The sequence below is a fragment of the Canis lupus genome, chromosome 27 (genome assembly GCF_011100685.1).
Source record: "Canis lupus familiaris isolate Mischka breed German Shepherd chromosome 27, alternate assembly UU_Cfam_GSD_1.0, whole genome shotgun sequence".
Classification (NCBI taxonomy): domain Eukaryota; kingdom Metazoa; phylum Chordata; class Mammalia; order Carnivora; family Canidae; genus Canis; species Canis lupus.
In genome coordinates, this window is record NC_049248.1 from 44,217,514 (window position 1) to 44,237,721 (window position 20,208).

Here is a 20,208-nt window from a genome sequence, read left to right on the forward strand (position 1 = left end):
TTTGGTCTCCTTTCAAGTCCTTCCTTTGCCCCAGTTCTTGCCCCTGAGTTCACACTAACTTTTCAAGGGGTCACTCAAACACTCTGAATACTCAGAATTGAGCTCCATACCCGAGGGGAGACCTTTTCCCCACTCCCAGAGACTCTCTGTATCAAGAAGGATTTAGCTGATTCCTTATGTCTTGATGAATAGCAGAACAGAACCGAGAAAAAAAAGTCTTTTTATTACTCCCAAGACTTTCTGAAATACTCAAATTACATGATATTCACCTTCACTGCCCCTGGGAATGATTGACTGCCCTGTGGGGACCAATACAGGTCCCATCACTGTGTAAAGAAGCCTTTGTACCAGCAGAGGACACTCTATACTGCTTAGACAGAGCTAATAGAGCCTATTGACAGATTGGAAACTGGGCGTGGGCGTGAGGGAGGGGTGGGAATAACCCAAAGTGATCTGGGAAGGTCATAAGTTGACTAAGACTGCTCCATTTTTCTGATAATGGATGGCAGGGAGTGCCACATTCCCTCCAGCAGATATGGGAGGGACAACACAGTGACACAGAGCATCCCAGGACAGCTTGAGTATCCATTCTTCCAACAATCACCAAAAATTGCTGGCGCCACCCAAATGTCTTGTGGGCATCTTTACCCTCCCTTTCATCTGGCACAAGACACCAGCAAACTGCAGCTCCAGCAATTCTGTAGACCACTTCTCTGGCCTCCCACTGTAGCTAGCCTATTAGCCACGTCCTCTTCTCAAGGGAAGGGGCTGGTGGTGCCCACTTCATCCCTTCCACCTGCCTGAATCCTAGCTATATCTCAGGCTCTTCTCAATGTGTAGCTCCTCCAAGAACCTTCTGCTCACACTTGACTTCTCTTCCTGGCTATTTCTTGGACTGTGCTCCTTCCCTCTCGGTTGCCAGGACATCATACTCCATCATTTCTCCCATCCTCCATGACTGCTCCTGTATGCTCTACTGATTTCTCTTTCTTTTCCGTCCTTAGGAAGAATGGTCTCAGGAGTCTGTTCTTGATTCTCCTCTATGTTTCCTTTTTTTTTTTTTTAATGGAGTAAGTTTCTTTAATTGCAAATGAAAGAGAAACTAGTGGGAACAGTCACACAAATCAGGGGTCCATGTTTGAGATGGAGATACAGCTTTTCCACAACCTCTCCCCCTCCAGGAGCATGCACACATGCATACATGTGCGCACACACACACACAGAGTACAGTTGGAATTATGTACCTATATTCTCCCCTGGATGCTCTAAAATGGCCCAACCACAAAGTGTCCTAAAGCAACAGTACTGACAGCAGCTCTTTCTTCCCACAGGTCCTGTCCCCCGTGATTTAATAAAACCACCATTTTACACCAAAAAGAAAGAAAGAAAGAGAGAGAGAAAGAAAGAAAGAGAGAGAGAAAGAAAGAAAGAAAGAAAGAAAGAAAGAAAGAAAGAAAGAAAGAAAGAAGAAAGAAAGAAAGAAAGAAAGAGAAAGGGAAAAAAAAAAGCAACAGTATTGCCCTAGAAATCTTTTGGCAATCTATGGAGTTGTTTTTTAAGCTTGTCACTGTGATTTGGGGGGCTGCTAGTGACCCTCAGTGAGATTATGCTAGACCTCCTGAATAATTTTTGAATGCCCCACCATTTATAATGACTCAGCCCAGAACTGGACTCCAAATCCCATACACACACTAAGTGGTTTTACTCAGCTTTCTGGTCTCAACAACTGGGTTTTTGAGGAATGCAACAGCTGTGTAAATCAAGAGAAAACTGTATTTTCTTTTCATTAGAAAGCTTACAGGAATTTTCACCTTTTCAGAAAATTGTGTTGGTCAATGGCAACGCTGCTCATAGTATTTATCTAGATTGCCAGTGTGGCAGACCTGCATAAGCCTGTATATGTAGCTGGATGGACACATGGCGATTCCAACTGTCAGCACAAACATCTAATGCTTCATTATGTTTTCTAATAGAGTCCTGTCTGAGAATTTAAAGTGAAATATAGATGATACGATCACTAGTTTTTTTCCTTTTTCTGTCTCCTTTATATTACAGTGAGGGCACTGTGCTGATTTCTTTTAATTATATGTAATAGCAAAGTTTACCATCTATGCTTCTCTTTTCCTGACAGTAAAGGGGTGCTATTTTAATTTTTGTTATAAAACTGAAAGAAGTGAGACTGATATCTTTAGAATAAGTGACCTAAAGAAAGAATATTCCTAAAAAAAACAAAAAAAAAAAAACAAAAAAAGAAAGAATATTCCTTTTCAAAGTATACTTTTATCAATGCCCATAAAGCCTCTGTTAAAAATTTCTGTGCATGTTTTTGATAGAACAGAGTAGTTGAATGAGATTTCCTCATAGCCCCTCCAAGGCACCAATAGAAGGTCCCCATTCTGATAAAGACTGTCCGGGGAGGCTATGGTTCCTAAAATTCCATATAAAGCCATACGCTCTGGATGAAGATCATATTTTGAATTTTCTCTCCCAAGGGTTAGTGAACAGCCCCTGAGACTAGTGAAGACCCTCCCTCAAGGGAGAGAATGGAGATAGAATTGAGCTAAACTGAACTAGGACCTGAGAATTTGCAGGCAGAGTTCCTGGATTCTGCTGTTTTCCCACGAGCACTAGATGGTTGTCTGAGGCCTGGAATCATAGGGGAAGAGGCACTTGGTGTGTGGGGAGGGGAGAAGGTAGAGAGACCATTTTTCTTCAGAGTTAGATGAGTCTCAGAACTCTACTGGGGATGTGGCTGTGTTCAAGCCACACAGTTATGGGAAGAAACTTTGGCCAGTTTAGAACTTTGGAAGACTGGTCACTGAACTGATGGCTGTGACACTGTGACCATTCAAAGAAGAAGAGTGGCCCAAAGGGAGCTCCAGGGGCCAAGGGAAGGATCCTGTCCCTCTGGCTGAAACATTAGGAGTGAGACACATGGATGGAGAGCCAGGGAGAGGAGCTGTATGCAGGCAGGGTAAGGGCAAAAGGCTGAACTTGGCTCAAAAGCTGTGTCACAGGCAGAAGCCACAGCCAGATTCCAAAATGCTTATCTGCTGAAGAACATGCAGTTCAAATCCCAAAGGAGACAGTCAAGTCTGGTGGGGAGTCAGGGGGAAGCCAGGGTGGCAGGATCTCTGAGATAAGAGGATAAATATATAGGTATATTTTTGTTTGCATATGCATATGCACACACCTTTGGAAGGGTGCCCAAGAAACTACGGTGGCCACAACGAAAGGACTCAGTGGTGGGGGTTAAGGGAATTTTTATCATTGGGTTTTACTTGTAGATTTCCATCCTTATGAATATTATTACTTGTATAAGCACCAAGCAATAAATCCACACTGGATGTACCCAAGGATGAAATATGGGAGTGTAAGATTTTGAGAGGTCATCACTAGATCTGGGGCACCCCACTGTCTTGGCTGGAGAGCCCCTGAAGAATTATGTCTGTTCTCATGGCCTTTACATTTTCTCCTTTTGAGCAAGCGCCTCCCATATCTGTTTTACTTTCCTACTCCATGTTCTCAGCAAGTTTCCCTCCACCCCTTCTTCCTGAATTATCTCGTAGTTCAACTTTCAGATTTCATTGAAGTTCAGTTTACGCCTCTAGCTCCAGTGATTACATGGATAGAGTGGAGGCACCTCAAAAGGACTAACTCATCATTTTCCTGCACTAGACCTCTTGCTACATTATCTGTCATTACCCAAGCCAGAAATGTGGAGCCATCCTCAACCCTTCCCTTTGCGCCACCCATCCCCAATCCATCACCAAGTCCTAATGATCTGAATCCTAACTACCAGTGGAATGCAAATCCTCACCCTCATTTCTGGCCACCCACCCACCTCTAAGGACCTGAAGTTAAGGTATAAAACTTTATCATCTTTTGTCCTAGGCCTTGCAATCATTCCCTGTCAAGTCTTCCTACTCCAGTATGGTCCCCTCCAATCTGGCCTGAGTGATTCCTTTAAAATATCCATCTGACCATACAAGGCTCCTATTAAATCCCTTCACTGGCTCCTTCTCACCTATAATAACTATTTCAGACCCTAAGTCCCTGGAAAAAATGGCATTTCCATGAGCAGATCTCCCACAAGCCAACCAGATTCCTCACAGAATACTTAAGTACAAGACAAACTATGGTCCGTGCTCAACTCTTATTCCACCAGCAGTAAAACAACCCCTTCGTCTCCCTCTCTCCCATCGTCCCAGTATATAGTAGGTTGCAATAAGTCCATAGGTCCAAAACCCCATCTGAGAACTTCTGACCCACAGACTAGAGTCCGGACTCCTTTGATGCCTACAAGGAAGGTCCTTTCTGAGTGGATCCGACGAAGCCTTCACCCTTACCTCTTGTCACTAACTTCATGCTCCTCCAGATGATCACACACTCCATGTAATTTCATTCTTCCATGTCTTTACCCATATTATTTCTTCTGTCTGGAGTATCCTTCTCTGCCGTCATGTCTTTGCCTGCCTGGTTTGCCCAACAAACTCTTGTTTATCCTCTAAAACCCTGCCATGCACCCTTCATATGTACCATTTCTATACCTTATATGTGTTTTTATCATCACATGGGTTGGGTTCATTGTAACTGCACATTCGCATACACCCCATTACCCAAGCCTCTGAGCTCTTTGATAGCAAGAGCCATGTGTCATTCATCATAGTATCCCCAGGTGTGTGGCCTTGTCCCTGACACATAGTATGTGTGCAGGAACTGTTTGCTGAACTGAATGGAATCCCAGATTTTTCCTCTGCTATCTCTCCAGTACTAATGCACTTTGGCACTTCATATTATTCAATTCTTCATTGTGTACTGACCTACACGTGGTTTTCATTTAGTCCTGTGACCTGACAGGTTTTGATAAGTTTCACTGTAAATTGTAGGGTCTCTGTTTCATATCTGACCTTACCAAGAAAACCCAAGTCCAAACAAGATGAACAAGAGTATCTTCCATGTAAAATGTAACTAAAGAAAGTTGTAACGTAAGAAAGGAGTTAGAAAGTGTGTGCCAGAGTACTAGAACATTCTCATGGGTCCATTCACTCAGTAGTATCCCAGGTGTTATATCTGGTGGCCCCAGAAGTCTTCTCTCCCATGGAGGAAAACAAACCATCTCCTCCAAGGCCACTCAACTCCCGTTGTTCTAAAGTGACAAGAACCAAGCCACCTGTTCTGACTAACTCAGTTTCCTTGATATTTTAATAACAGGGTGGGTAACTCTGGTATTTCAGACACTACATAGGTCACAAACTAATACATGGGCACTATGGTTTACACATCCATCACTTGCGTGTTTGCTTCACAAATATTAGTCCCCAGGAGAAGATTCAAATTGGGTGCATTAACAAAATCAATTCTATGTCACTACAGAGCTGTCACTGGGCCACAGTGACCATGCAAAGGCACTTCCTTCCTTGGTGGCCTTGACAGCCAGCTGTCTACTTCTACTTCTTCGTCATTGCCTTTTAATTTCATTTAACTACTTCTGTATAACACATTCACAGTGCACAAAACATTTCACATTGTGTATTTTATCCTTTTGATGTCCAGAAGCAAACAGTCTCACCCCCATTTCACCTACAAGACAAGTGAAACTCAGAATGGCCAAGTGATTTGTCCAAGGACCCACACATCCAGTGGGCTATGGATTAAACCCAGTTTCTTAAATATTGTGGTGGCTTAAACCCAGTTTCTCTGAATTGAAGTTTGTTCTTTTTACCCACCATAAGGCTTCTCTGACTTTCACATCAGTCCAGACAGGGTTTGAGAGGAGAGACACAGTTGACCAAATTGTCAACTTTACATAACACTCTTGTTGATCTATACTTTCTTTATTCTTCTCAGTTTGGGTTGACACTGGAGCTAGGAAGACTTTTCCCAATCGGAAGTTAAGAAAATGGATCTTTAGGAAAGTTGACTTTTTCATGGTCACAGACCGCCCTGGAAGCTGATGTTCATTGGTCTTTAGATCAAGTAGCTACTGATCTAGAGGCCAACAAGCAATGTTACCATAGCCAGATCAGCAGCAACAGCCGCATCATTATCAAAAATGGCACTTACCAGGTGCTTACCATGTGCTAAATCATTCATCATCTCATTCAGTGCTTACAATATTTCCCACAAGGAAGGCATCATCGTCCCCATCTTAGAGATAATAAAACTAAGCTACAGAGGGGTCTGTAACTTGCACATTACCACAGAGCTAGTAAATGGTGGTGGTAAGATCCAAACCCAAGCATATCTAAGTCCAGTTGCCCATGCTTTTGATCACTTTATTTTCCTGTTGTACTACTTCACAAGTATGAGCTATAGTCGCATGACTGAACTTTTTAGATTAAACAGAGCTCTGGGTAGGAGCCTGAAAGAGGAGAAATGGATATCTAGCTGTTCACTGGGGGTTCTTGAGCTCCCCAGCCAAAGTCTGCATTCTGGCCGTAGCAGCTGCTGACTCTGTGTTACCCAGACCCCTCCCATCACTGATTCTTGCACACAATTACTTTTCCATGGCCTACTTTCCTCTCGTCTCAATGCCAAACTCCTCCTTCCCAAACTGCTTGCCCTCTGCCCTTTCCAAGAAACACTTCTCAGATGAATAAAAGTTTCTCAGATGAATATTCAAGTCTCTCCATTTCTTCATGGTGTCTGCACACTTTAGGAAAAAGCGTGTTGTATTTAACTGTCAAATGCTTAATTTTTTTAATAATAAATTTATTTTTTATTGGTGTTCAATTTGCCAACATACAGAATAACACCCAGTGCTCATCCCGTCAAGTGCCCCCCTCAGTGCCGGTCACCCATTCACCCCCACCCCCTGCCCTCCTCCCCTTCCATCACCCTTAGTTCGTTTCCCAGAGTTAGGAGTCTTTCATGTTCTGTCTCCCTTTCTGATATTTCCTACCCATTTCTACTCCCTTCCCCTCCATTCCCTTTCACTATTATTTATATTCCCCAAATGAATGAGACCATATAATGTTTGTCCTTCTCCGATTGACTTATTTCACTCAGCATCATACCCTCCAGTTCCATCCATGTCGAAGCAAATGGTGGGTATTTGTCATTTCTAATGACTGAGTAATATTCCATTGTGTACATAAACCACATCTTCTTTATCCATTCATTTGTCAAATGCTTAAAGTCGAATGATGCCTAACCAGCCTCCCCATCTTGCCCTTCATGTGTACCAACTCCTCCATACGCCATGTGGCTCTGAGGTCTTCTTTCCCTCCCACAAAGCACCCATGCAGGACAGACAGGGCTATGAACAAAGGAGATTGAGACTTAGAGATAATTTCAAATGCGGTTTATTGCAGCAATACAAGGAAGCAGAAGTTTAAGATCTCTCCACAAAAGACAATCAACTTGCTCACACCTTCTGTACAAAACCAAAGCAACACAGAGCTTGCTCCAAGAAACTGGATACGAGGGAGTGTCCAGAGCATGTACTCCATGCACACAGCAAAGAAGCTGTGGTTCTAAACAGCCCTCATCGAGCTGACTTAAGGAGGTGCTTTGAAATGTAGTGTGTGTAGCCATGATTGGTGAACTGTTTCTCAGGCAAAGCACAAAGCAGGGTCGTAGCCAGAGAGACTGAGATTGCCACTGATCTAAAAACTTCTTGGGGAAGCAGAGAAGAAAGGAAAGAGCTGGGGAACTCGGGTGATAGCTCTTTTCTCCAGTGAGGCTTGGGGCAACTGACCTTGGTCTTGCCAAGCATATTTGGAAGTGATGGAGAGGGAGAGCTAACAGGATAGGGGACACCTCTTTATCTGACTGCTCTGGAATAGCTGGTGGAAACAAACTTCACGCTGGAACTGCCACTAGAGGTCTTGATGCCCCCAGAGCTGGATCCCCGGCCCCCAGAGCTCCCACCGGACCGGCTGCCCCCTCCAGAGCCGCCTCTGTGGCCCCCACTGCTGCTACTGGAGCCGTAGCCGCCGCCGCCGCCACCTCCGGAGCCGTAGCTGCCACCGCCGCCACCTCCGGAGCCGTAGCTGCCACCTCCAGAGCCATAACTGCCACCACCGTAGCCGCCGCCGCCACCTCCGGAGCCGAAACCGCCGCCTCCTCGGCCACCGCCTCCACTGATGGTGGTGTGGCTGGTGTTCACAGCTGCAAGGGGACAGTCAGTTATTGTCAACCCAACTCCCTTTCCAACCCAGCAAAACCTGCACGCGGCCCTGAGAAAGCGACTTGTACTTACATACGCTCACGTTCGGGGCACACTCTCCAGACATCCTGTAGGAGGAAGAAAAGCAAATCCCTCCTGACTCTCCAGCAGCACAAAGCCCCTCAGCCACCTCAGATTTGGGGCTCCCCCTACCCACTTGATCCAGTCCACTGGGCCTCCCAAACCTCTGCCATCTTCTCAGAGGGGACGCAAACAGGGAGAAATCTCCATAGAAAGCAGACAAGAGTCTTGCCGGGGTGCAGTTTAACTCAACAGGGCCATTGACTTCTAGGCCAGGTGACATCTGAGCCAGCCCAGATGGAGAATAAATTACTGCTTCTCAAAGCACTTGGTAAAGACGCTGTAGCCCTCCAAACTAAGTAGGGTCCCAAAGTGAAATGGAGTCTTTGCTCCTGCTCTATGTACTTTCCCCACACCCAGGACAAGTGGCTGCCCCTCAGTTACATGCTTGTCAGCTGGAAGCACCGAAAGAAGTGGCCAAACCGCCCAGGGTTCTGTCCTCACCTGCTTTCCTCTCCTTCCAGAAGGGTTCTGTAGGTGGCAATCTCCATATCCAGGGCCAGTTTGGTGTTCATCAGCTCCTGGTAGTCACGCAGCAGGCGGGCCATGTCCTCCTTGGCCTTCTGCAGGGCATCTTCCAGCTCGGCCAGCTTGCTCTGGGCGTCTTTGAGGGCATTCTCACCACGCTGCTCAGCATCACTGATGGACTGCTGTAGCGCGGAGATCTGAGAGAGAAGAAGCTCACACATTACACATTCTCCTATCACCTAATCCCACCCTGGCCTTCTTATCTCAGAGTCTTCTGTCTACCCCAGTGAGTCCAATAGAATCACAAGCTCATGCCTCTGGATAGCACATCATTGCATTGACTTTCTTTAAAAGCCTGAAATGGAATGCAGCAGCCTCTCCCGGCCCTGACTTGAGGGTTCTCCACCCTTTACAGACCTGACATTCTTCTAAATGCCTACCCTGAAACCTCCTGGCTGCCTTTCCTCTCCCTTACCACGTCTTTGCATCATAGCCTTGATCACTCATGATCATCACATCCATTTCTCAGCTAGGTCATTTTCACAAGTTTCCCCGAAGAGAACCCAGCATGGCAGCTGAATTGTGGAAACCAGAATAATCACCCAAGACTTGGAGGGGTTTGCCAGATTCAACATTAGGAAGGTGTCCTCCAGTTACCTGAGCCTCCCTCTCCAATGCCATGTAGCTAGCTGAGCAGTAGAAGGGGAGAACAAGTACCTGCTTCTTGACACTATCAATTTCGGATCGAAGTCTCTGGGCCACCCGATTCAGCTCTGAAATCTCCATCTTTGTACTTTTCAGATTGTCCCCATGTTTACCAGCGGTTATCTGGAGCTCTTCATACTAAAGATGGTGGATCAAGTCAATTACATATGGCAGCACACCATGGCTCACACATACAAATAGAAGAGAAAACACTGGACAGCAAGACCAGACATTTCAGGAAAACTGGCTAGACATTCAACTCATTCACCTTGGTCTGGTACAGCGCCTCGGCTTCAGCCTTGCTCTTCTGGGCGATCTCCTCATACTGGGCTTTGACCTCAGAGATGATGCTGTCCAGGTCCAGGCTGCGGTTGTTGTCCATGGACAGGATGACATTGGTTTCGCTGATCTGAGTCTGCATCTGGGACAGTTCCTGCAACACACAATAGGTCAGCAACTCTTACGGTGTTAAAACAAAACAAAACTTAGACAGCAGGAGGAGTCAGGAGATGGAAGATGTATCTTTGTTTTTCTGGGTAGGGATGGGTGCAGGCTCAAAGGCTGTCCTTTTGGGCAAATGTGGTTGCAAGCAGAAGACTTACTGCCTGGTAGAGTGTTGTGAGGAAGTCAATTTCCTGCTGCAAGTTGTCAACCTTGGCCTGAAGGTCCACCTTGTTCATAAAAGCAGCATCCACATCCTAGAGGAACAATGGACATCATAAAGTCACGTTCTTCCCAGGGCAAGTTCCTCTCACCAGCTATAAGGGGTTTCTCCAAGTAGAACAAGGTGTTTGGAGTCTCCTCCACACCTTCCTACCCCAAGTGGATCACAAGCTCTAGACTGCCCCATCCCTTAGAATCGCAATCACAGGACAGCTCGCCTGAGTTGCTGAGAATTTGTCTCCTCACCTCCTCCACGAAGGGCTGAGAGAACTGGAGAAGCAGAGGGCTTGGATAAACCCAGGTCTATGATAATGTAGGGGGAAAGCTCTGTTCGGCTGTTCATCAGGCCCCCCACCGGATTCTCCACATCATGACTTCCTTCTCCTTAGTAATTGGAGACCTTCTTCCATTCTTTATTTCAGATGTGAAGTCCCCCCTACAGATTTGCTCACCTTCTTGATGGTCACAAATTCATTTTCTGCATTTGTCCGCTTGTTTATCTCATCCTCATACCTGCAAGGAAATCAGAAGGATTTGGGTATTAAGAGAAGGTGAGACCTGAAGTTCAGTGTCCCAGACTGAGATTGGCATTACCTGTCATTGCCTCCTGTTACTAGTCTAAGACAGCCTGGCCACCCCTTCCTTCCAAGCAATAAAACTGCTAAGCTATTTCTAGTTTTTGAGAAGAGGGAGAATTCTGAAAATGCCAAATTGATTGACCTCTAGCCTAAGAAAAGATAGTACTAGCTAGCTACTGTCTTAGCTTAAGACTTATAGTCTTAGCCTGCCAGTTTCTGGAAATATTTTAGAACAAAAGTCAAGGATTGCCTGGCCAGTCCTCCTTACTTGTTCCGGTAATCTTCCACCAGGTCTTGCATGTTCTTCAATTCTGAATCCATCCGAGACTGGTCACTCTTCAGTTGGTCCACTCTCCTTCTAAGATTGCTGATGTAGTTTTCAAAGTAGGGCTCTAAACTGTGGGTCCGAGTGGAGGTGTCTACCTGCTGCAGCAGCTCCCATTTTGTTTGCAGCACCTGGTTCTGCTGCTCCAGGAACCGCACCTGAGAACACAAGCCCCCATTAACTACTGGTGCAGAGACGGAGAACGCTGGCCACTGAGTGCCATAGACTACCACCCGGTAAGACCCATGCTCATTGGGAAAAGAACTTGTTCTTTCAAGTCCTGTTTTCCTGGCCGTGGTAGAGAAATAGGAAGAAGACAAGTTAGCATCACTTTTCAATAACAAAATTTAACTCACTGTTAATTCACAGAAGCTTTCATTTCCCTGAGAAGAGTAATGATAGTACTGTTGCAGCTGGAAATTTCAAAGGGAGTAACTAAACAAATACCAAACAGCAAAGCCCTATACAAAATCACTGCAATTACACTTGAAATAGATACATGATACTTAAGAGATTTGCCTTTCAAATTTTTTTTAGGTAGATTACCATTAACAGTCGTATGCATTCCCTGAGCATGCACACACTCAGGAGTATGCTGAGGAAATCCAAAATTGAATTTAAAATCTATTGTGGATAACTTTGAGTTGACATTATTGAGGATTAAGCAAAAACTAAGAAATGGTTTGCATGTCTTTACAGAGCAGATACTCAGAATATAAGTATAAAAAACCTGGTACCACTGTAAAATTTTCAGAGAGCAGAGCTCCTCTCCTGAAAGCAAAAGATGTTTGGTGCTGACTCACTACATCCTTTCTGCTACAACATCACAGTGCACTCTGCTCACCCTCGGCTCCCTTTTTATGGTTAGGAAGACCTTTCCAGAGCTCTCGTTCGCACCCTAGAAAGCTAGGTTAGCCCCATTTCTATTGCCTTGGTTCACCACATGTAAGTCCCAAGAGCTGAATGCAAAAACACTTGAAGAGGATAACACATTGACCCACGCTTACGTAGACCACAGACAGACTCTTTGTTCAAGAGAGTTTAGTCAATAAAATCATTCACAAGAATACTTCTAACACAACTCCCAAAAGACAACTCCACAAAATACCCAAGTAGAAACTCGAGGCTGAAACCTAAGCAATCTCAAATGGACCAAGAGCAGCCCTCCCGGCACACTGAGCAGATAAACTCACCTTGTCAATGAAGGAGGCGAATTGGTTGTTGAGTGACTTGATTTGCTCCCTTTCTCGAGTCTTCACTTTTTGGATCTCAGGGTCAATCTCCACATTGAGGGGTTGGAGAAGGCTCTGGTTGATGGTGACTTCCTGTATGCCACCAGGGGGGCAGACAGGCCCAAAACTACCTCCGCCAAAACCACCTCCACCAAAGCCGCCTCCACCAAAGCCGCCTCCACCAAAACCACCTCCACCAAAACCACCTCCAAGGCCAAAACCTCCAGAGCCACCACCAAAACCACCACCCCCAAAGCCACCGCCACCATAGCCACCACCAAAACCACCACGTCCCCCTCCTCCTCCGGCCACACTTATGGAGATGCTTTTACTGCCACCAAGGTTGACAAGACTTCGACTTCCAAACCCACCGCCACCAGCACCCCCTCCGCCACCGCCTCCGCATCTTCCTCCTGAAAATCTCCCGCCACCTCCTCCACTGTGGCGCACAGAGCTGCTAGTGGTCCTGCGCTGGAAGCTGACCAGCCCGGCAGAGCCAGAGCTGAAGCCCCCTCCGCTCCGGAACCCAGACCTGGAACTAAAGTGTCGACTCATGCTGCCTTGGAGAGAGTTGGAGCAAAGTCGGGAAAGGAAAGGAGCTCGCACTCCTCTACCCCAAGCACAGAGACTGTCCCTTATATACAGAGAGCTCTCTTGGGCTTGGTCCTCGAGTCAGCGGGACGCAGAGCCTGTCAAGGGTTTGGCTTGCCGGCAGCCATACAAGATTTTTACGAGCCTCAACAATACGATAAACACTACACACCTAGCTGCCAGGATAGCTCTCAAAATTGCTGTGCGTGCAAGATCGCTCGTGTGGTAATCATTTTATCAGACAGAAATCTCTCTTCAACTGCTTGTGACTTTGGGAAAATAGGACCCTGCATCTGCCACCTGGTGCTTCTTGGTAGGATTTCATAATCTCCTGTCACAGAGATATGTGTGTTCCTATTCTTGCCTTGCCTTAGTAAGCTGCTACTGTCCCCTCAGGCCCTGGCAGGGACCATTCTCCACGCTCAAATCGGAGGAGGAATTCTCCAGCCCATTTCTGAGACTGCTCCCTAGAGCCCAGAGCTCACCAAGTCCTATCTCCTGACCCAGAGTAAGAGCTTTAATAAGTGAAAAATTAAAAGAACTTATTTTTTTTTTTTTACTGCATGTAACCTTGACAAGGGTGTGTGTTAATATTATAGGAAGAAACACTGGTGGAGAACATGGTGGATTGACAGGTGCTCTGGAAGGGCCAGAGGGAAAGACATGTTCTTTTCTCAGTTTGCTAGTGGTTCCTTCTCCTCAAAGACAGGCAGGGGCGGGAGACAGAGACACCAGCAAAAGGAAACTAGTTCAATGGAAGGCATGCAAATGCCAGTGGGAAAAGCCTAGAGCTGGGAGGTAACAGGTCGAACCTAGTCCATACATTTTGTAAAGCAAAGGAGTGGAGGTGAGGCTTCACTGGGGCTTCAGGCCTGACACCAGATGATGTGGAGAAACAGATTGGGAAGGGAGGACAATGGTGCAAGCCTGGAAAGCCTGATCCGAGAGATTAAAACTTTCCCGACAATAGTAATAGTAGTTTGCAATAGGAACAGGCATAACAGCTAAGATGTGTGAAAAACTGGCTCGGTACCAGGCCCTGTTCTGCAGCTGTGTATGTGTCTATCTCATTTTCACAGCAACTCTGAGACAGATGCTATTATGCCGCCCATGTTTTTAAAAGATTTTATTTATTTATTCATGAGAGACACAGGGAGAGAGAGAGAGAGAGGCAGAGAGAGAAGCAGGCTCCACGCGGGGAGCCCGACGTGGGACTCAATCCTGGGACTCCAGGGTCATGCCCTGAGCTCAAGGCAGACGCTCAACTGCTGAGCCACCCAACATCCCTATGCTGCCCATTTTTAAAACAGGGAAACTGAGGTATCTAAGCTCAAGTTCACAAAGATAGTAAGGCGCATGGTGGGGAGTTGAACTGAGGATGCTGAGTGACAGTGTGCAGGATGCTAACCAGCATGTTGTATGACATCATGGCAATGACTTGGGGTGTGCTGGCCACTGCATGTAAAGCCAGGCACTCAGGCAGCTTCCCCCGCAGAGAGCTCCGAAGGCCCAGGCCCGTTCTGACCCCATGGATCCTTGGTCCCGGGCACATGCAAGCACTTGCAAAGTGCCTCAACTCACTCAAAGAAGGGGAGGTTACGGGCACAGAGTTCAGTGGGGAGATTTTGCTTCCCCCCAGGTGCAAGAGTCGCCGAACTGCATGGCGACTGGCCAGGAATCCCCAGGGGCTCTCCCGGGGTGGGGGTTGGGGGGGCCTCCTTGATCAATCTTAATCCACAGAAGTGGTGTTGAGATCTGGAAGCACCTGAAACCCACATAGTCCTCGGTTCCAAGACTCCGTAGAAGCCCGGCCTGCTCCCCACACTTGCACATGAACATAGAATCGAAGACTCGGTGGAAAGCCAGTGCTAGTTCAGCTGGCTCTGTGCAGCTCTGAGTCCTAAATCACAGGCTTGTGGGGAGGTCTCGGCCGTGGGATACAAGACACACGGGGGAAGGGGAGCCTGCGAGCCCCTGCGGGCTGGGCGTCCCGTGCTTCTAAAGCCGCAGAGCTGCGTGTCAGCCCTCCCCAGCCCGGCGTCACCGCTGAGCCTCATCCCTCCTCTTTTCCCACGGTTTTTGCACACACTCTCCTCCAGAAAGTGCCCCTGACCTCTCTCCTGATCCCCTTCTCGCCCTTCATCTTCGTGACACTATTGTCTGGGACTCTGTCCTAACTCCTATCGCTAACCTCCTTGGGCTGCTAAACCGGCCATTGATACGGGGAATGAGTAATCCAGATCTTGTTCCTAAGTAGGAATGATGGGACCTGGGATGGTCTTGGCATGGTAATGACTGTTGCCTAACCATCTCTGACAGGCGATCAAAATTCTTGTAGTTCAGCACACTCCCTCGTGAGACATGTCACTCTGCACAGTTGATTCCTTCTAGCAGTTTGGAGGGGTGTGCACATGTGTGTGTGTGTGTGTACGTACAGGTGTGTGTTTGTTCTCTTACCTCTGCCAGCCAACCTCAGATCTCTCGGAGACCCGTGTGCCTTCCCCATCCCCAAACTGAGAAACTGACAGAAAAAGCCAAGACATGGACAGTCAGACAGCTGAGAGACAACTTCCAGAGCTGCAAGGCTTACTGCAGCTGCTACCGCGAAGAGGGGGAGTCACAGGGAAGACAAGACACGAGAAGGCACAAAAATCGCCATCAGCTGGCATTTGTGCCCTTCGCCTGATTCGCCTGACTGAGCACGGACCCGGACACTGTCCCCACGGGAGCCCCAAGAACTAAGCAGTCACACAGTTTCGACCCGTTTTACAAAGTGGAAAACTGAGGCTCGGGGAGACGAGGGGACTTGCTTAGACACTCCAGTCAGGAAAACACACATCTGGGACTCGAACCCGAGTTTCCTGGTTTCAGCTCAACGGTTCTTCCTTCTAAGCCTGCGAGGAGGCTCAAGGACAGGCAAGCGGAACTGGCTCTAGATGTGAGTGTCAGATGAGCACAGGATATTCCCATCTGCGGGACTCAGAGACCACACCATGCAATCCACTGATCACACGAGGAAGAAGGCAGACCCAAGGAAGTCGAAAAATCCATCCAAGTCAGGCAATCCGTTCCTGGGAAACTTCCAGTTTCTGAATCAAATTCTGTTCCCAGTGCTCGGCCGGCACCCAGCGGGGCCCGAAGCTGAGATGTTGCCCGCCGTTCAGGCTCATCCCTTCTTGCAATGTCCCCAGGACCGTAGTAGTAGTACGTGGTGATATTAAAAAAGCAAATGAGTGGGAAATATCAGAAAGGGAGACAGAACATGAGAGACTCCTAACTCTGGGAAACGAACTAGGGGTGGTGGAAGGGGAGGAGGGCGGGGAGTGGGGGTGACTTGGTGGCGGGCACTGAAGGGGGCACTTGACGGGATGAGCACTGGGTGTTATATGTTGGCAAATCGAACTCCAATAAAAAATAAATTTATTAAAAAAAAAAAGCAAATGTGGGACAAGGGCATGGGCCACACAACCTCCTTCTGGCTTCCCTGAGGACGCTGCATTTGTAAAATAAAGGGAGCCTGAAAGAGGAGAGAGGATGAGCACTGGGTTTTATTCTATATGTTGGCAAATTGAACACCAATAAAAAATAAATTTATATTAAAAAAAAAGAAAAAAAGAGGAGAGAGGCATTCACACCCACAGCCCCCCCTCCCCCCACTACGTGCTAGGAGCAGCATCTCATCTAAACATCACCCAAAGTCCACACGGTGGTGACTAGGATCAGCCCCGTTTTAAAGAAAAGACAACCAACATAGTCCCCTGGCGGGTAAAAGATGTGCCCCCGGCTGGGAACTGGCAAGCCAAGGCTGTCAAACCGTGAGAACACGCCTGCCTCCCGCCCAAAGGCCTCCTCTTGTCGTGGGCCTGGCCCCATGGCCTACAGCTTTCCTGCCGTCCACTCGCCACTCACCCTGCCTCGTGCCGTGACCATTCCACTCCAGTGCTTTGCCCATGATCTCAATTCCTGGGCGTCTGGGCCTGAACCCGGATTTGGCCCCTCAGGCCTTGACAGCAAATGCCCGCATCTCCCCTGCTCCACCAGGGAGTGCACAGGCCCACTCTTCCGGGGAGCTTTCCTTGATTAAAACCCCTTGGCTGCTCCATTGATTTCTTCTCCTTAACTCAATTGCTGCCAGTTTCAAGTGCTAATCCACGTGTGTGTGTGTGTGTGTGTTTGCTAGTCCCTCAACTGCTCTGTGAGCCCTTTGAAAGCAAAACTAAGTCCTCTGTGTCTTCGGGTGCCCTCCTAGCACCCCCACTTTCCCCACTCCCCCACGTAGTCCCCTGCACCTGAAGAGCACCCCCATCGGTGCTGGATGCCAGAGTGCACCTCCAAACCCAGGGAGCCACGCGCACACCCCAGAACTGATCACTGGGATGAAGCTGCCACAGGCAGGCTGTCGCCAAGGGCAGGGGCAGGCGTGGTGATGTTTTGAGTTGCGTGTGCGGGATGGGACTGAGAAAGAAGTTGGAGAGAGACGTGCAATGACAAGCCACCCAGCCCTGTGGGACTCCACCAGGGATGTGGGAGAAGGAAATTTCAGGGGAGTGGGGAAAGCTGAAGCCTGGGGGGCATAAGGAGAGTCACAGACAATGGGGAGGCGGGGTGAGATGTGGAAAGCCGGCAGCCAGCAGAGGAGGGGCCGAGGCTTTTTATGCAGGAGGGAGAAGTGCCCAAGTGGGCAGCCTGCCCGGGCAGGACAGCAGAGAAGGAGGCCCCGGCGGCTGCCTAGCGGTGCTGGAGCAGGAGAGAGGCCAGGAAGGAGAGAGCCAGGGAGGGGGGTGGGTTGTCTGAGCCACGGAGTCATCCAGACGCCCGCTCTAGACTGCAAGTTTCTGGCTGGGGGACTCTGGGTAGGAGCCTTACTCTCTCTGAGCCGGAGTTTCCTCAGAGGGACTGCATCACCCTACAGGGAAACTGAAGTGTAGCAGATGCTAGATAGAGGGAGTGGGAAGGGTTCTCTCCCACCATTGCATTTGGAAGGACCCAGAAGATGATACAACAATCAGGGAAAGCTTGGGAACAAGCCCTATTTCACTGGAAACTGAAAAGACCTTGGAGGGCAGCTTACGTTCTCACGATGAGGGCAAAAGCCTAGGGTGGAGGGTGGAGGGGGACATGAATCTAGAACAGGGAAGCTCCCCCCACCACACACACACACACAGGAGGGGATGCTGAGTGCACCTGCAGCCAGGGGGGCTGGGCTAGCTGGGAATCACTGCCACTGGGGAACACCTGCTCTGCAGGTGAGGACAGATCCCCATGGCTGAGCACGCTGGGACAGGTGTGGGAGCCGGAACGCGACCTCGGAGCCCCCGAAGCCCTGCAGGCCGGGCCCTGGGACATTCAGAACCAGTCCTCCATGCTCAAGTACCTCCCGGCATCCCAAGTTCCCAGCTCAGCCCTCAACAGAGTGTTGACCAACCAGAAGACGCAGGCTCCTGGACTGATCAGGAAGCCGATAAAACCAGGGCCGCGGGTCCAACCAAAGGATGGGAGCTTCACCGGCTTGAAGAGGGACTATGGGAGCTCACGGCTCACGCTTGCAAGATGCGTCCTGGGCCAGAGGTCCAGTAACCGAGGGTGAAGCAACTTCCTTGACAGGCTTCCTGATATCGAGGACTTTCCCAGCCCAGAGACACACCTTGTCCCAGGTCAGACAGAGTTAGAATTTTATTGAGCCGATGGTTGCTCCTCCTGTCACCATGTTCCTAGATGAAAATCTATGTAGATGAGGAGCTGGTGGAAATAAATTTAGATTCCCAGAGTGCCCTGCCCTGCCCCAGCGTCCCAGAGGGAAGAGCAGCTGGCAGACTCCCTGGGAGTTGCCTCCTGCCCTCCTCCCTGCTCCCTCCTCCCCGCCCCACTGTGGCTCTGCCCCTGGAAGGCCCACAGGTGTCCCCCCAGGCCTCTCCCAGGGCCCGTGGGAATCACGAGATATTGCAGGTGGATGCGTTTCGTACCTGTTTGGAGGCCTATGGAATTGCTCCTGGTTGTCACTGGGGTGCGCTGAAGTGGGGGGCATCTCACTGTCTCTAACAGGAGTATTGGTTACACCAGGAAGCCTCCTCCGGGACCTTGTGGCGCCAGCCCCCTTGCTCAGGCCCTGGAGTCCCAGACCCTCCTTGGCTGACTAACTCCTCTCCCCTTGCCCTACCTTTGTCACGTCCCTGCCTTGTGGAATCTCGGTTCCAATATTCTAGGATTCAGGCACGTGGTTCCCTGCATCTGTCCCCCCGCCCCCCGGTCCTCCATGATTGAGAAGGTCAAGGCTTCTGAAGAGAAAGCCTTTGGGGCTTTGGGGCTTTGGGGGGACAATCCCAATTCCCGCCCAGAAGAAGAAGGATGGGCAAGATGACCTCTAATCCACCTTGCCCTATGTCTGTATCCAGAGCCAACCTCGATCCCCGAAGAACATCATAAGCAAATGCATGAACCCAGGGATAATCAAACCCACGCCCTGGACTGGGTCTGATGGTATAAGGAAGCTTGGATTCGTTTTATGATCCTTGGCCCCTGTGCCCTTGGCCTCTCCATGACTTGATCCTTCCCCTGGCATCTGACCTTAATTTTCCTAAATATAAAATAAAGAGTAAAATGCCTTGTTTCTCACACTTCTTCACATGAAGTCTTAGGGCAGCAAAGAGATGAATGGCTGCCATGCACGTATTCCCACATATCCTTCCCCCCTCCCTCAACCTCCTGCCAGATAGTTAGCCAACCTCTGCTGGAAATGTGCCAACTCCTCACGCCTCTCCCGTCTCAGGATTAATAAAAAGTTGCTTCTTATACTGAGCCAAACCTGCTGCCGTTCCCACCTGCCCATCTGGGCCATTGGCTCAGATGGGTCAACCCCTCTTTGCCAGGGGAAGCTCTTCAAATCTTTGCAGTCCACAGTCACATCTCCCCCCCCCCCAAAGACTTGCAGGACCTTCCCCTGTACGCCTGCAGCCAGGTTTTGGATTACCCACGACCGCCGTCCCGGCCACCGTCCTCTGCCTGGACTTCTATTTAGTAACGTCCTTGGAGTGGTCAGATTACAGAAGAGCCGAAGTGGATTCAGCACACTGCTCTCCTCCTGGTCCCCCGCCCGTCCCCAGAGGCCACCAACCGCTGTCGGCTCATGTGCTGTCACTGTCGAACTAAGTCATGTTTATACCCACTGCTGTTTTCTCACTTCCCATCCCTGCCCTGTGCTTTCATTTTTTTTCCTTCAAGTGTGACATAGCGTCTGTCTACGGCCTCCCTCCCTCCTGTCCAGCAGCCCCTCTGCCCACCTCCCCTTTGCCAGCCTAGTCCCCCACCAGTCTGCTGCCCAGGTGAGCGAGGAAGACACTCCTCGGAAAGAAGGTAAGGGTTCGCGTGGGAACACGCTGTCTTATCAGTATGGGC

At 48.9% G+C, this 20,208-nt stretch overlaps 1 protein-coding gene across 1 annotated transcript; it reads right to left on the reverse strand.

Moving 5' to 3' along the window:
• Positions 1 to 7,768: 7,768 nt before the first annotated feature.
• On the reverse strand, positions 7,769 to 12,780 carry KRT1 (keratin 1). Its single transcript, NM_001003392.1, is given in 9 exon segments — positions 7,769 to 8,115; positions 8,207 to 8,241; positions 8,699 to 8,919; positions 9,440 to 9,565; positions 9,696 to 9,860; positions 10,030 to 10,125; positions 10,543 to 10,603; positions 10,937 to 11,151; positions 12,187 to 12,780. Coding segments are annotated over 9 exon segments (1,860 nt in total).
• Between the last annotated feature and the right edge of the window lie 7,428 nt (positions 12,781 to 20,208).